The sequence below is a fragment of the Mauremys mutica genome, chromosome 9 (genome assembly GCF_020497125.1).
Source record: "Mauremys mutica isolate MM-2020 ecotype Southern chromosome 9, ASM2049712v1, whole genome shotgun sequence".
In the NCBI taxonomy this organism is placed as follows: Eukaryota; Metazoa; Chordata; order Testudines; family Geoemydidae; genus Mauremys; species Mauremys mutica.
The window spans coordinates 54079328-54095755 of record NC_059080.1 but is presented as its reverse complement, the minus strand read 5'-3'; the positions used below and the strand labels follow the sequence as shown (position 1 = coordinate 54095755).

Below are 16428 nucleotides of genomic sequence, written 5' to 3'. Positions count from 1 at the left end.
TAAGTTCAGAAAGATCTTCTGTATAACACAGGCCCCAGAACGTCACCGAGTGCTTCCTCCAGAAAACCTATGACATGTGACTGAGTCAGAACACGTCTTCTGGAAAGACATCTACATGCATTCGAGCCAGCTGGTAAGAAAAAAATCTTTCTTCTGCAGTGACGTGAAGTTAAAGAACATAGAGAAGAAGAAAACCTCTACTCAGGTTGTTACTGGAGCTGAAGCAGAGGCCAGGATAAACATGGCTAGGGCCCAGGACTGACTATCAGCAGATCTGCCATTTTCTATTCCTGGCTGTTTGACCATGAGCGAATCTCTTTGCTTCTGTGTGCCTCAGTTTCTACAACTATAAAATAAAGCGAATCAAGGTTATGATTTTGTCTCTCCTATTTTGCAAGGTGGGAAACATAGATACATTTGGGGCCTGTCTACACTACCGGTCTAGAGTGTCTTTGTAAGCTGGTGACCCCCACATGTTGTTCAGAACCTATGGATAACACAAGCTCCTAAGTTTGTTCTGTGCTTAGCCCCTCTGGAACAGCTGGGCTGGACGGCCTTTTCTCGCTGGGCTGTGCGGAGCAGGTTCTGGGCACTAGGGATATGAAGAGGCTCTCAAGGACTAATTCTTGAAAATAAATATCAATGAACTGCAACACAATATAAAATCACTGCCGCTAACATCAGTGGGTGATAAAATACTAGCAGAGTGGTAATTAATGATGAGGACAGGGCAGTGACACAGAGCAATCGGATCACTTGATAAGCTGGCCCCATTCAAAGAAAACAAGTTTGAAAAGAACCAAATGAAAGGTCCTATACCTAGCAACAAGCATGCAGGCCACACCTACAGAATGGGGAAGTGTACCCAGGAAAGCACTAACTGTGAAGAGGATTTAGGAGCCATGCTGGGCAAGCCATTCAACATGCGCACCCAGTGTGATGCTGTGGTGAACAGGGCTAACGCCATCATTCGATGTATGAAAAGAGCAGTGCGTAGTATAGGGGGGTGACACACTGTAGCGGAGTGGCTATCCGCTCCCGCCCGGTGGGGGTTTAAAACAGCCCTGGGAAGGGGCTTTTAGCTGGGCTGATTGGGAAAGTGGCTGCAGCTGGAGGCCACGCCCCAAACTGAAGCCCTGGGGCTTATAAGAGGCAGGGAAGCCAGAGCACAGACAGTCTCTCTCTGCCTTCAGAGAGGGATGGGCCTGGCTGCTTATGAGCAGAGGTAGAGTACCTGGGTGAAGCAGGGCTGGGAACAGGCTGAGGGGCTAGGGAAGCTCCAGCCTGGAAAGCCCCAGGCTGCGGCCTAGCAAAGGGCCAAAGGTACTGGGGGTTGCAGAGGGCAGCCCAGGGGTAGGACAAAGCAGCAGGTCCAAACCCCTATTGTCTGTGATGAGTGGGCTGATACTGCAGTCTGCCCCAGGGTGTGGGGCTAGACCATGACTGTCAGTGGCCACTACTGAGGCAAAGTGGGGATAGTAGGGTGGGGGTTCCCCTGGGAGGGGAAGACCCAATTATAGTAAAAGGGGCACCGGGTCCTGGGAGGGACATGGCGCCGATAGTAAAAAGGGGGATCACCGGCCTGCAGAGGGCGCTCCGCGCTGAAAAGAGCCAATTCCCCAGGGAAACCAGCAGGAGGCGCCGCGGCGGTGAGTTGGCCCGTTTACAGTGGCACCTGACCAGGGACAAGAACCGCCCCTGATACAAAGGGCCAGGGCAAGGACTGTGGGACAGTTGCCCAGAAGTAGAGACTCGAAAAGAAAGTGGAGAAACTGAGGCAGGGGGAAATGGATCCCTGTTACACTGGGGTCTTCTTGGCAGAGACTCCAGGTGTTGTCCCAGGGTGGGGTTTTGAGGCAGCGCCCCAGTGGAAGGGGGCTGGAGACCCACAGGGACTGCAGGAGGTACAATGGGCCCTCCAAAGACAGATGGCCCCGCTGGTGGAGGAACAGCAGGCCTTGAGGAAGCTCCTACGACAGATGGTCGGGAGGAATCGAAAAGGGCTGAGGGGGAAACCCAGCTCTAGGGCCAGGAGGCCCAGGGAAGAACAAAGGACTTGTTTCCTCTGTGCCAGGAGAGGGCACATAAAACGGGACTGTCCCTATGGGGCTGGGGGCAGGGTGCCTCACCCCAGAGTGGGACGGTGCCGAATCCCTTGGGCAGTCTGCCGGGTGAGGGAACCCAGGCAGCTGCCTGTATGTTGGGCCTGTGGGCAGATGGGCCACGTTTGGAGGGATTGTCCAGGCCCAGAGAACAGGGTGTCGAGCAGCCCAGGGAAGGCTAGGCCCATGAAGGGTCAGAGAGGGCCCAAAGCAGCGAGGAGGCAAGGAATCTGCTGGGGCTGTCAGAAGCCGGGCCACAGTAAGAGGCACTGCCCCCTCAAGAAAGTTGAGGATTGGCCAAGGGAGGTGCCTGGAGGTCCAGAAGGGGCCCTGCTGAATGTAGAGAAGGTGACACCCGCGGAGGGGGCAATCGTGGGGACCCCGCAGGAGGCTGGGACCCAGACCATCACCCCGCCTGTCATAAACAGAGAGACCCAGATGGAGTGGGCCCAGCAAGAGGCTGGGGCCCAGGAGCAACGTGTCCAGGGGACAAAATGGACACAGGTGGTGCTGGGACAGACCACCACCGGAACCCAGACCCTGAGGGAAAAGGGCCTGGGGGACTCAAGTCTACGGGCACGGCTCGAAGCTGCAGAGCGGGCCCTCCGCGAGTCTGAAGCGAGTGGCGTGGAACTCGCTAAGGACTATGCGGCCGTGGTAGAAGAGGAGGTCCGCCTGAGGAAGCTGCTGCAGGACTCAGAGAAAAAGAGAGTGGCCCTGGAGGCATCTGGGCGCCTGAGCCAGGCCAAGAAAACTCCCTATCCCCAAGGGTGGGGGTTTTAAGGGGGGAGGTGTGTAGCGGAGTGGCTATCCGCTCCCGCCCGGTAGGGGTTTAAAACAGCCCTGGGAAGGGGCTTTTAGCTGGGCTGATTGGGAAAGTGGCTGCAGCTAGAGGCCACGCCCCAAACTGAAGCCCTGGGGCTTATAAGAGGCAGGGAAGCCAGAGCACAGACAGTCTCTCTCTGCCTTCAGAGAGGGATGGGCCTGGCTGCTTATGAGCAGAGGTAGAGTACCTGGGTGAAGCAGGGCTGGGAACAGGCTGAGGGGCTAGGGAAGCTCCAGCCTGGAAAGCCCCAGGCTGCGGCCTAGCAAAGGGCCAAAGGTACTGGGGGTTGCAGAGGGCAGCCCAGGGGTAGGACAAAGCAGCAGGTCCAAACCCCTATTGTCTGTGATGAGTGGGCTGATACTGCAGTCTGCCCCAGGGTGTGGGGCTAGACCATGACCCTCAGTGGCCACTACTGAGGCAAAGTGGGGATAGTAGGGTGGGGGTTCCCCTGGGAGGGGAAGACCCAATTATAGTAAAAGGGGCACCGGGTCCTGGGAGGGACACGGCGCCGATAGTAAAAAGGGGGATCACCGGCCTGCAGAGGGCGCTCCGCGCTGAAAAGAACCAATTCCCCAGGGAAACCAGCAGGAGGCGCTGCGGCGGTGAGTCGGCCCGTTTACACACACCATCAGTAAGACTGATCCTGGAATACTGCACCCAGTTTTGGCATCCACCTTTGAAAAAGATTTTGAAATATTGGAGATGGGGCAGCAAAAAGCAATGAAACATTTTGAGGGCTGGAGAAAAATGCCTGCTAGTGAGCTATTGAAAGAGCTCAGCCTGTTTAGATTAGAAAAAAAATTGGGAGGTGACGTCATTGAAGTGTTGAAGTGACTTCATGGATAGAAAATATTGGGTATTAAAGGGCTCATTAATCTAGTGGAGAAAAGCATAACAAGACCCAGTGGCTGGAAACTCAAGAGACCAATTCATATTAGAAATAGGACACAAATATTCAACAGTGAGGATGAATCACCAAAGGAACAAACTAGAAAGGGAAGTCATGGGAATTCCCCATTTCTTGATGTCTTCTAATGAAGACTAGGTGCCTTTCTGGAACGTGTTTAGTGAAAAACTAGCTACCATGCTATACAGAAAGCATGCAATATGCAGGGTGTCAGATTACATGCTCTAATTGTCTCTTCTGTCCATAAAGTCTCCTAATTTATGAACAATTGAGCGTAGCATGGGGAAGAGCGTCTCGTGTTCTACTGTGTAGTCGGTGTCATCCCCACAATGAAGAGTCATTGAGTGGGGTGATCCAGGGGAAGCAGCTCAAACATGCAATGTGGCTGGACAGGGGCAGGACATCAGCACTGCAGGGGAGGAGTGGGTGTGGCAGTGACATCACAAGGGCCTTTGGCAGGACCTCAGCCTATTGGACAAAGGTGATGTGGAGGCGATGATCTCACAGAGAAATCTTGACATCAGCCAGACAGGACAGGGGTGCAGGACAGGGGCAACCTTGGAGATCCCTGTGGCTTTGCTTCAGCACGTCTCCTTCTCAAGGTCTCTCCTTGAGGACTGAGAGAGAATTCACTTTTACGTACGTGAGCGCAAGGAGGACCCTCTTCGGAGTTTTCTCCTTTTCTTTTATTGATTTTGCTAGAAAACAGACGTCCCTGTATAGAAGGTAAGAGCCTCTGAGAGGTTTGGAACCTGTTCAGTCTGATCCATCAGGTGCCGGCTGATTGTTAGGAAAGGAAAACACTAGATTGTGGGAGCAGCATTTTATTTCCGACCTAGGACTTTGTCCCTTAGAATCACTGGGGACATTGGGGTTTCTCCTTTTTGTTTTCCCTTTTCCAGTCTCTCCCTCCTTTCTCTTCTTCTCTTGCATCTTTGTCCTTTCCCCCTGCTCTCCTTTCACCACCAGGACTTGTGTGTGCATGTGGAGTGGGGGGCGGGTGGGGTGGGGAGATTGCATTCCAACTCTCATTGTGGGAGGCCCTCCCAAAAACATGTGGCTGGAATAGTGCTCCAAGAGTGACTCCCTCCGGTGGTGACCTGGGACATCTGGTGAGAACCCTCAGCTTTCTGATTCTCAGAGTCTCAGTGCTGATTGGGCGAGCATGGGGCTATTGTGAGGGAGGAGACTCAGGTCCTTGTTACTCTCTTTTAAGACCAAGGAAATAAGCCATAACCAAACCTGTGTTTGATTGCTCTTGCTGCTTTTCTCCATTCATTGTCTTTGAGCAATTCATGATTCTCTCTCTAATGGGCTAGTTCTTCTAAAATACTTACTGAATAATTAGGTTTTAATAAAGTCATATGCAAACCCATGCTTCCAGTAACAAAGGAGTCAGGCGGCACCCTACAGAATGGGGGGCAGTCTGCTGGAAAGCAGTGACCCTGAAAAGGATTTTGGGGCCATAGTGGATGAACTGCTCAACCTACTCTGTCAATGTGAAACTGTGGTAAAAAAGGTTAAAGCCATTCTTGGATGGATAGAGTAGTGAGTATGGAAAGGGAAGTGATCCAGCATTGGTGAGACTGATATTGGAATATTGAATCCAGTCCTTGTGTCCACATTTTTGAATATTATGTTAAAAAAATTGGAGAGGGTACAGAAAAGATTCATAATTGAGTGATGGGGATGATGCCTTATAATGAGACATTGAAAAAGCTCAATCTGTTTAGTATATACAAAAGACCTGCACCATTCTTTGGGCTATTTGATGAGAACCCTTAGCCCCCCACCCTTCAAAGTGTCAACCTTGATTGGCTGAGGAGGGGGCTATTGACAGGGAGGAAATTCTGGTCTTTGTTGTTCTCTTTTATGACCAAGCAAATAAGTCACAACCAGTTATATGTTTGACCAATGTTGAAGCTGCTCTCCATTAATTGTCTTGGAGCAGTTCATGATCCTCTCTAACATTCCAGTTCTTCTAAAATACTTGCTGAATAATTACTATGAACAATTGTTGGTCTGTAGCTCATTTGAGAGCAACTCTGCTACTGATTGGCTGCATCAGCTAAGACAAGTCACTGCTCCTTTCTCAGCCTTAGTTTCTCCTTCTGTCAAGTACGAACAACAACCCTCTCCCACCTACTTCGTGATGGGTGGATGATGGGGATCCATTGAAGAGTGTCACTAGTAGCAGTGCAGAATAGGAGGTGTCCTATCACATTGAGCCATATCAGATTATGACATAATATTCTATTTTATTTGTATTTTATTCTTTTGAAATTGTTAAAAGCAGCAACTACTTAGCTCAGACTGAAGCATCTCATCTAATTTTCTAGATCACAGTGTCTCCTCTTTGTGTACGACGAGACAGTTTAATGCACTGTGACAAACAGGAGATGCTCTTGTTTTGCAAACAAATATTTGTTTGCAAAGAATTTTCATCCTACTTGTTATGATTTCAAGAAGCAAAGTGGTTTAGTCTGAATGGATTTTCTGACAGAAAACAGTTTCCATGAAAATTTTCACCCCTTATTTCCTGGGCTCTATCCCTGCCTCCGTGGGAATTGTTGTCTGTTAGTTAGAACAGGAGTCAGGACTGTTGGCTTCTCTTTCTGGCTCTGTCACCGCTTTGCTGTGTGACGCCTTGGGTAGGTCCAATGGGAATAGGGTCAGTTCTCTAACTCCAGGCAGCAGTGAGCCTGGGTGAGAAGGGATGCTCAAGCTGTCTGCGAAGGAGAAAGGGATGTTTCCAGGTGCTGAACGTCAAGAATTCTAAACTTTGCTAAAATGGCTAGTGTAGAGAAACAAGAAATAGTTGGGGCCAAACTTTAAGCATTGTCTTTTTTAAAGCCCATTCGAGGATGTGAGTCCCAGAGAGCCATAGAGAGGGGGAGCAACTTGCCCAGTCCCAAAGATCAATAGGCAGCAATGGAACCAGGAGTGACACTCCCTCTCAAAGGCAGGGGGACTGGACATTAGGGCCTGGTTGCAATTGCCAGCTGTGGGAGGGAGTGTGCAGCAGTGGTTAGTGAAGGGGTCCATCCATGGCTCTGACACTCGGTGTGTCCCTGAGCCAGTAGCTGAGGCCCGTTTGCCATCAGTAGGGTTGGGGTCCCATCGCTACAGCCCTGGGGGGTTGGGAGGCTCCAGGAAGGTGTGTAAAGTGCTGGGATGTCAGGATCCTGGAGCCGCTGTCACCTCTGCACTAGGGCAGTGTTCTGCACCCCGCTGCTGCTGGCTGACTTTCTCCGTCCCCTGGCAATAAGACAGACTCTTGTTTTCACAGCCAGTCGATCGCCCGAGAGTCATCACCCTGCCTGCTGGCTGGGCAGGGTAACTCCTCAGGTCACCACCCTCTCCAGCCTTCCTTGGGCTTGGAGAGTGAGGAGGAGTGCGAGGGACATCTGCTGACCTTGAACATCCGCCATCCATCATACCATCACCTAGAGCAAGTGAGTGGCATTAGGGTTCCTCCCCCTGTCTATCTGGAGAGAGGCAGAAACAGGGGGAGAGAACATCTCCAAAGAGGGATTTCATTTGCAAACAGCCCCCAAGAGCCCCTCACTCTCAGACTGGGCAAGGACTTCTCCTGAGCCGTCTCCAGTGTGTTTGGAAAGGTCCCAGCAAATGGCAGCAATGGGGCTCCCAGCCCTTCCCTTGTGGGACACTGTTCCCCAGGCTGAGAGTCTCTGAGCTGGGCCAGACCCTGTGAGCTGCTGAGCATGGAAATCAGTGGGGATGAGGAGGGCCCTGGTCTTCCTGTACCTAGGGTCTTTGTGACTTTGACGTGGGGAATGGTTTCCCAAGAGAAGTCCGGACTCCTGGGTTCTGTTCCTTCTCTAGCCTGGGCGGGGGAGTGTGGCCTGGGATGACAGGAGGGGGCTGCTTGTCCAGAGTAACCGATGGTCTTTGGGACTGACCCCATTGCTCTAAAAGGATGAGACTTCCTGGATATTGCAGCAGCAGGGATTAGGAGGGGGAACATTGGGAGCAGATCATGCAATGAACTCCTGCCAGGGTGTGTAGCTTGCACTCCCTGCACTCCTGTGGGGGGAGAAGGGGTTGCTCTGGTTGGAGCAGGGATGAGGAGGGACTGAAAAGGCCCATGAGTGAAAGGCTGCCTTGAGCCCAGACTCACACCTGCTCCCCGCTCAATTCCAGGCTGGCCAGGCTCCTGAGGATGTTCAGGAAGAAGGCTCTGCAGGTGGCCCCAGAGCCTGAGGGAAGCAGCTGCCATCTTCCCAAGGGGCACAGCAACCTCTCCATCCCCGCTGGCGGGGAAGCAGCTCCCGTCCAGGCCAGAAGGCGGAAGTGCCCAGCCTTCTGGTGCCTGGGACTCTGGCAGCAGCGACGCCGATGGACGCTGCTGCTTTGTTCCAGGTGAGGAGCCAGGCTGGGATCAGGGAGGGGTGAGGACAGGGATCTGAACACCCTGGGCCCAGACACTCTCCCAGTGATATGGCGGGGGGGGTCCCCAGCCCAGGTGTCTGGCCTGAGCCATGTGAACCCCACTGACACCAGCAGCAGTCACACAGCTGCCCCTGCAGCAAGGGGAACTGGGGGTGGGGGGCATCAAGAGCTGCTTCCACTTTGGTCGTTGATGCTCCGGGGCTGGGGGAGTCAGCACCTCCCATGGAGTCCTGGACAGTGGAGGGGGGGCTCTCTGCTATGGGCTTCTGAAGCTGTTGGGGGCTGAAGGCATCCCTGAGAGGGAGGTGTGGGGCCCAATCTGCCCTGGGTGGCTGAGGTGGGAAAGGGGGTCTTTAATCCTGCTCTCCCCACCATGTCCCTGTCCTTCTCCCAAGTGGCAGCAGGCATCACCCTGTTACCTTCTCTCTCTGGTGCAGGGACCCCCAGAGATTCAGAGGAGGAGGAATGGGTGGACATGTCCACAGATGAAGCTGCTCTCAAGGTCATCAGAGAGCAGCTTCGGTGAAGAGAAAAGGTACAAATGTTCCCCACCTGGGCTGGAACCAAGATTGTCCCGTCCCTTCCCAGCATCCCCACCCCCTGCCAAGGGTCTTGTCCCTGATGATCCACCACCCCTAATGGGGCCCTTTTACATCCATGATGTGGGACCCCCCAAGATGGAGGTGTTTGTCCCACAACAGCCAAGGTCTCCTCCCCCCACAGGCACTGTCCCAGTTCCTGATCCTACTTGTGTAGGAGTCGTGGGGGATTTGGACAATAGGCGGGTCCCCACAATCCCCCATTGAGGCCTGAGCCCTGGAGCTGGTGTGGGTGGGGCAGGAAGGTCCCTAGCTAACAGGTTCTATCTCACTCTACCCCACTTCTGGTGGGTACAGGATGAGGGGCAGCAGCTCCTGTTCCTGCAGGCCATCTACCCAGGCAGCTGTGGTGGAGAGGAGTGTGGTGAGTGAGACACGTCCTACAGCAGCTGGAGGGAGGAGAGAGACATGGGATTGGCAGGGGTATCGCCGGGCTAATGGGTGGGGGCTGGGTGGCGTTGGAGGGGGCAGCAGAGGGCAGGGATTGCTGGGGCTGAAGGCTGAGGAGAAGAGAAGGGAGAAATTCTGAGATTGGGCAATGGGGGAATTGTGGGGCTGGAGGCAGCTGAGACTGGGGGACAAGGAATCACATGGTCCCAGCTCGGTGGTTGGGATGGTGCTGAATGGGGGCAGTTTTAACAGGGAGGAGGAAAGAAGAGGATTGGGACTGAGCTGGGCAGGAATCATGGAAAGGAGACAAGTTTGATGGGCAGGAAGAAATCGGAGGAGCAGGAGGTAGTGGGGGATCCTGCTGGCCACGTGGGGCACTGGCTGTGTAATCTCCTCATTGGGAGGTGTCAGTAGGGCCCGAATCTCTCACGCTCCTTTGTCTCCTTTGTGTCTCACAGGAGCTCATTGAGGAGCTTCCTAAAGACTCTCCACCCAGCGCCATCCTCGCCAACTCCCTGGTCGCAGTGGGCAACCTCAGGTACCAAGACAGCCCCTTCCCCTTCCCCCCTCCCTCTGGCTCCCCTAACCCCAGTGCTGCTCAGGCACAAGGCTGGGAGTCACTATCTCTCCCACTCCCAGGTCACCTCCCAGGAGTGGCTCCTCTAGCAGAGATGGTGGGGTGAGAAGGTTCACTCTCTCCTGGCTGGGCTGTTCCTTTCACTCCACTAACAATATAGGGGCCTTGAGGAGGGGCTCACTCCCGGGCTCAGATACAGGAGGGGCAGCAGGCCCCAGGGAACAGGCGCTATTCCTGTCCTGCCACTGTCTGTCTGTGATGCCTTGGCCTTGTCATTCCCTAGCTCAGTGCCTCAACTTCCATTCTCGCCAGCCTGTGCCTATATCCCTGTGGTTTCGTGTCCATGTTGGCGACAGTCCCGCCCCCACACTGCAGAGTCTAATACCAGCTCCTCTCTCTTGCCAGCACCATGAAACCTGCCCTTGAGCCAGACCTAGAGACCCACCTCTTGCGAGCTGCCCTTCGCTCCGTCTTCACCCTGGGCATGGAGAAGGGCACCATCAACATCCAGGTACATCCTCCTCCTCTTCCAGAGTGGTCCTTGGTCCCTGCTCCCTTGATTTGCTGGAGCTCCAGATTTAGGGGTGGGGTAGGCAGAGATGGAACAAGCTGCAGGGTTGGATCCTTCTCTCCAGAGGATTACCCCTCCCTGGGGGATTTTTCTTTTTCTTTTTCTTTCTTTCTTTCTTATGCCATGTTTTGCCCAGCTTCCATCCATAGCAACTTGGCTGTTTCATACTCTTCTGCCTTCAAGGCCCTCTGCAGAGACCTGCTAAGCTCATGGATCAAAGATCCAGGTGTCATCAATCCTTGCTAATTGCCTGCAGTGGGTTGTGAATGAGAGAGGCCAGGATGTGTGTTTGGGAGTCTCCCCAGTGCTTCCCAGAGACCCCTCTTCCCATCCTGTGGCAGGTGTAGGCCCAGTTTCCCTAACTCTGACCCATGCTTTGCAGGCTCTGCACAAAGTCATGCCAGAGCTCCTGGATGCCATGCTGGGGAACCTGCTGGCAGAGTCCCCAGACGCAGACAGGCTCCACTACATCTTGGAGGTGAGCCTCATAAGGAGGGGTGGGAACCAATTTTACCTTAACTCTTTGGGGGACTGGTAAGGAGAGACTGGAAGATCCATTTTCTACTCTGTCCTCCTAGCTTGGTCCCCAGTGGGGCGTCTTTGGTTGGGGAGGTCAGTGCAATGCAGTGTCAGGTCCTGCTTTCTTGAGGGACAGAGGAAGGAGCTGGGACTTCAAGCCAGAGCTCTGCCTGGTTCTCTTGAGCACTAACCACAGGGCCCCTGGTTGTCTTGGGGAGTGAGAGTCTGAAACCCACCCCCTTCCCCCGTCCCCCCAACACACACACCCCATGAGATTCCGGAGATGGTTCTCAGAGAAGAGGCGCATGAAACAGGGAAACAGGAGGACCCCAGGGAATCAGCCCTTCTCTCTGATATGATCTGAAATTCCTGGGGGGATTGTGCTCTCAGTGACTCTCTACATCCCACCAAGGATTTTAGTAGCAGGGAAGGGCGAGGGTTCACTCTCCTTTCTGGTGAACTGTTCGGGAATCAGGAGTTCTGGGAGGATGGGACCAGCCCCGACACCGAACCTTGTCCCAATCTAGAGAGACTCTGACAAGTTGTGAGCTGCAGGATACAAGCTGCGTCCTGGGGGAAAGAATCCCCTTCTAAAGCTCTGTGATCAATGACTCAGCTATTCCCCCCTGCGCGGGCCCCTGGGGCTGGGGGTGTGGGGCTCATTTGCAAAGCACCACCTGCCCATTGATCCTGACCTGCCTCCTTTCCCCACAGCATGTCAACCTCTGGATCGTGTCCAGGGTGTCCCAGGAGAGAGACAGGGCCATTAGGAGCTGCACGGCCCTGCTCAGATATGCAGTCATCCTCCCTGAGTTTGACGTAAGTGACCTCTGACCCCAGCTTCCTGACTCCAGGCGTAGGTGGGCTGGCTCCAACGGGCTGTAGGATCTGCTGCTGCAGGGGCTGTGGGTTCAGAGTGTTCCTCTTGGGGAGGCAGAGTCAGAGAAGGGAATGAGATAGGCTTGAGTCAAGTTCTTCTTGTCCTGGTCAAGTGTTGTCCCTGGGCCTTTAAGGGGACCATGCTCCAGCCCCTGCTTGGCATCCCAAAGCAGCTCCTGGCTCCCTTGGCAGCAGAGCAAATGAAGGGTCTATCTCAGGCTTCTCTCCCCCAGCACCTCCTGCAGAGGGGCTAAGGGGAAGGAGCCTTCTGGCCCAGGGGGGACAGGGAGCTGACAGGAAAATGCTGATGGAGTCTCCTCTCCCTTCCATTAGATCTCAGCAGAGTTCCCTAGGATGGGTCACCACGTGGCACATCTGGCTCTGTTTGTCAGTGACCCAGAAAAGGACATCAGCTGGCAGGCCAGGGAGGGGACTTACCGGCTGTACCAGCTGCTGCTCCAACAGAGGAGTAAGGAACCCGCTGGGACACGGAACCCAATAGGGGACTGAGAGTGACCACAGATGGATAATGGGACCCCAGACAATTTCTCGCAGACTGACCCCAGCTGGAGGACAAGTCTCTCTGCCTCTGTTCTTCTCCACTCCACTGTGCAGCCACCAATAGGATTGGAAGGACATAGAAACTGCAACCAGAATGATAAAAGTCTGTCTGTCTCTCTCTCTTCCAGGGCTGACCATACACAAGGCAGAAGATCTGTGGTGCCACGACTGGCACCAGGACAGCAGGCTCCTGGGCTATAAGAACACAGCCAGGGTGGGGGAGGTAAGGACACTGTGGCAGGGTATGACACAGCTCAGGGAGTGGGGCTGGCTGGGTCCCTGCAGTGGATGCCTCCTGGAGACAGGAAAAGAGCCCACTCCTTATTCCTAGCTCAGAGTTCCTCATCCAGCAACCAGTGGGACAGACTGGTGCTAAAGGTCCCACACTGGAACCTCGCTAGTTGCCATGATTTGAGTGTCTTACATGGAACCATTGCTATGTGCCATAAGGAGAATCCCCGGGTGGGTGAGTTAATATAGAATTATGGCTCTGGGTGTCTCTCTGCTCCTTGTCCCCCTGGCTGATCCCCAAGTATCTGAGAGGAGAGCACTGGGTCAGTCAGTCACTATTGCTTGATCAGACCCTTGTTTAATTCCCTGCACCCTGTAGAAGCAGAGAAAGGAGGTGGGGTTTGCCCAATTCCATTGCCAGTCAGGAAGCAGAACGCCCCAACCTGGGAACTGGGTAGGGGACACAGTGAGCTCCAGAGTCAATATGGACCACATGCACCCCCCTCGTGTCTCCAGACCCAGCCAGGGAATGACAGAGTATCTGGACCTCAGCCACTGTTCCAAAGAAGCACATTGTCACTGACCCAAGTTGTGGCTACTTGCTGCACAAGTAGAAAATCAAAAACAACCCCCACCACCCCGTCTCACAACTGTGGTGAGAACATCCAAACCTTGCAACACACCATAACACAATGCCCCCAGATTGGAGTCAAAGGTGAAGTGGGTGATTTCCACAACATCACAGAGACCTTGGAATGGCTCCAGGATCTACAAGTGCATCTACAGAATGCTGCTCTATAGATGCCACGTGAGAGAGACTGTGTGAGCTTGTCTTGCCTCCCACAAGCTGAATTGCTGCAGCGGAAGAAAAGTTTCCTAGGAGTGTCTGTGATGGGGACAGGGAGATGAGTCTCCTTATCCTTGTCAGGTTGCAGTTTGGATTCCCTTTGGAAGAAACCAAAGAGCTGCAGAGGCCTTACCCGGCTACTAGAGAAATCACTAATTTGGAAGGAATAGACCTTTGGTCTGTCAGCTCCAACCCCCTCCCCCACACGCACATTCCTCTAGCCACTGAGGTGCAGGAGATCTCTCTGCTGGAAGCAATACAGGGTCCCCTATCATCCCTGTGCGCTGCACAGCAGAGTGGGCCCTGCTCACCCACATTAGAGATCTATTTCCAGCCCATCATGGCCCCTGCGATAAATTGCCCTCCAGAAAGAGCCACTGGAGGCTTTGGTCCCCAAGCATCTGTCACCTTTTAATAAAGGGGCTTCCCTGAGCCATGGGACCCTGAAAGCCTCCTGGGGAATGAACTGCCTTGGCTACAGCAGCTCTCTTACCCTCCCTTTGGGGCACTACACGGTGAGGCCATTCTATCTCCAGGACTTGGAGGCTGGCTCTGGGCAATCTGCTAAAGCCTCGTGTCCTGTTGGTTTTAGGTCTTTGGAAAATTCTTCTCTGAGGGGCAGAGAAAATACTTCCTCCAGACAGCAATGCTGGCAATCCATGATCCCCTGCTGCATGTCAGCCAGGCTGGGCTGCTCCTCACTTCCTCCATCCTGGGGGAAGCCCAGCAACTGATGGGGGACAAGGTAAGCAGCTGCATTAGACTCAGGAGATTGGGGCGGGGCCCAGGCCTCATTCCCATCCTATCACCATTCACTGGCCTGGGAGCAAGGATCCTAGTGGGGACTTCTGGACTTCATGGACTTCTGTTCTTAGGATGTGATGCTCTGCTATCACTCCTGGGAAGGGCAGGAGAGTCCCCTAAGTGCCCTCTGTGAACCTTTCCTGCCCCACAGAGCTGCACCCATTTCCCCATGGCTAGTGTCCATGTCACCAGAGCCACCCCCCAGAATTGCTCCCATCACTGGCAGCGTGGGAGGCCAAGGACTGATGGGTGATGGTGACTGGCCAGGCAGTTCTGAGGCACATGGGTGGGGGAAGCTTGTCCTGCTGCTGGCAGGGCTGGACCCATTCTAGAGAGAAGGGGAGGATTCAGTCAGCAGGGGTTGCTGACCTGCCCCATTCACCAGGGCTGCCATCCTGTGGCTTCAGCATTTGTCACTGGGGTGACTTGGGGAAAGGTCTCAACCTCCCCCCATCCCACTTCACTGCTGCCAGAATCCCTCCTGCCCCCCTCCCTGCCCTACCTGGGTGGGGATGGAGGTAGGGGTGGAGGAGCGGGTTCTACAAACTTGAGCAGTGTCCCCAGATGGGTTGGAGGTGGAACAGCTGTCAGGGGCACTGAGGGGGAGGTGGCAGGAGCTAACCCTACAAGGAGGGTGGTTGGCACTGGAGGTCACTACAGAGGACAACAAGCCTCCATCCTGGGGATCAGGAGGGTGAATCCACCACTCAGACATGAGCAGCTGCTGGGTGGAAATGGTGCTGGTTCCAGGTGCCCTTAATCCTCCCTGATTCCTGGGCAGTGTCTCAGTCTCTGACATGTTCTCGTTCCCCTGCAGCTGGAGGATGTCACAGCCAAGGTGATGTGCCAGCTCCGCATCATCCGGCACTTGCACCAGGTGCCCGAGGCGCTGCAAGGACTGCGCCTCATCTGATGCTCTGAAAGCTTCCCCTCTCATGTTCAGCAACTCCCGCTCCCTGCTGCAGGTACTGCTCTGTCTCACTGTAAATAGGGGGCTAGTGGAAGGGGAAATGGAGGCCCCTGTCACTGACAGAAACTCTCTCCCCTCTCTGTGGACCAGGGTCCTTCCCTCTGACCCCAAACTTCCTTCATCTGGGGCATGAGCTCTTCCCCTCACTCCCATACCCCTCCCCTCTTTCCTTGCTCTGACCCCCATCCCATTCCCCGTGCTCCCAGGCAGAGATCTCCCTGCCCCATATGGCGCAGAAGGACCTTTGTGTCAGGGCTACAGACTGCCTGCCCAACTGAAGCTCAGGAAGCTCCACATTTGAGGAGGTGAGGAAGGGACAGAGGCTCAAGGCCTGCTTCACCTCCTGCCCTTTATTCTTCCTTTGGCCCTTCTATGGGCTCTGCGAGGGTAACATGAATAGGAACCTCCTCCCCACCTGTCTTCTAGGCCCTGGGTGTGTGACTGCCTCCCAGATGGGTGCAGTCAGAAGCTGAGCCACCTCAGAGAGCAGTGGGGACAGGTCACCTTGTCCTATGAAACCAAGCAGTGCTAGTTCTCAAAGAGGCTGAGAGGGAAGACCCCGCTCCCTCATGAAGGTAAGAGTCATTTACTTCTTTGGGCAGATGGGTCTCCTGGGGGAGAAATGGGATCCCTGCTGCATAGCCTGGTTGGGAGCTTCCCCCATCCCTGGGACAGAGACATCTCTATCAATGCGCCACTCTTGTTTTTTTCCTAGCAAAAGGCTCCCCAGAGATGTCCTCAAACCTGTTCTCCTGGGAGCATTTCTGGGAGGAGGCTCCCGTCCCTCAGTCTCCAACTCCATCATGCAGTCTCATTCACATAACATCTCCACTCTCCAGCTCCACTTCCCGCAGCAGGACAAACGAACCTTCAGCTCCTAGAGACCTGACTCTGACCTCCTTCTGATCAGCAAAGGGGTTTCACCTTCCCCTCAACAAACCTGTCAGCCTCTGAATGATGAATGTCAGAGTCACCAGAACCAGCAAAACTCCAACTGCAGCCAGTCAAGCCTTTGTAAACTTAGCCCCTCTGGAAACCAGGTCTGAACTGGAGAAGTCTGAACTCATGGACTCATAGACTTTAAGGTCAGAAGGGACCATTATGATCATCTAGTCTGACCTCCTGCACAATACAGGCCACAGAATCTCACCCACCCACTCTTGTAATAAACCCCTAACCTATGTCTGAACTATTGAAGTTCTCAAATAATGGTTTAAAGACTTTAAGGTGCA

The 16428-nt window shown here is 54.0% G+C and overlaps 1 protein-coding gene across 2 annotated transcripts; it reads left to right on the top strand.

Annotated features, from left to right (window-relative positions):
- Positions 1-4266: 4266 nt before the first annotated feature.
- On the top strand, positions 4267-16364 carry LOC123377753 (maestro heat-like repeat family member 5). Of its 2 annotated transcripts, XM_045030989.1 has the most exons (14): positions 4267-4561; positions 7125-7290; positions 8000-8218; positions 8686-8783; positions 9145-9211; positions 9696-9775; positions 10220-10325; positions 10768-10863; positions 11619-11723; positions 12473-12567; positions 14015-14167; positions 15044-15191; positions 15623-15771; positions 15912-16364. In XM_045030989.1, the coding sequence occupies exons 3-10, from the start codon at positions 8195-8197 to the stop codon at positions 12476-12478; spliced, it is 582 nt and encodes a 193-aa protein (XP_044886924.1). In that variant the 5' UTR covers positions 4267-4561; positions 7125-7290; positions 8000-8194; the 3' UTR covers positions 12479-12567; positions 14015-14167; positions 15044-15191; positions 15623-15771; positions 15912-16364. The 2 variants fall into 2 exon arrangements, with proteins under 2 accessions (XP_044886924.1, XP_044886926.1); XM_045030991.1 differs by lacking the exon at positions 11619-11723.
- The last annotated feature ends 64 nt before the right edge of the window (positions 16365-16428 follow it).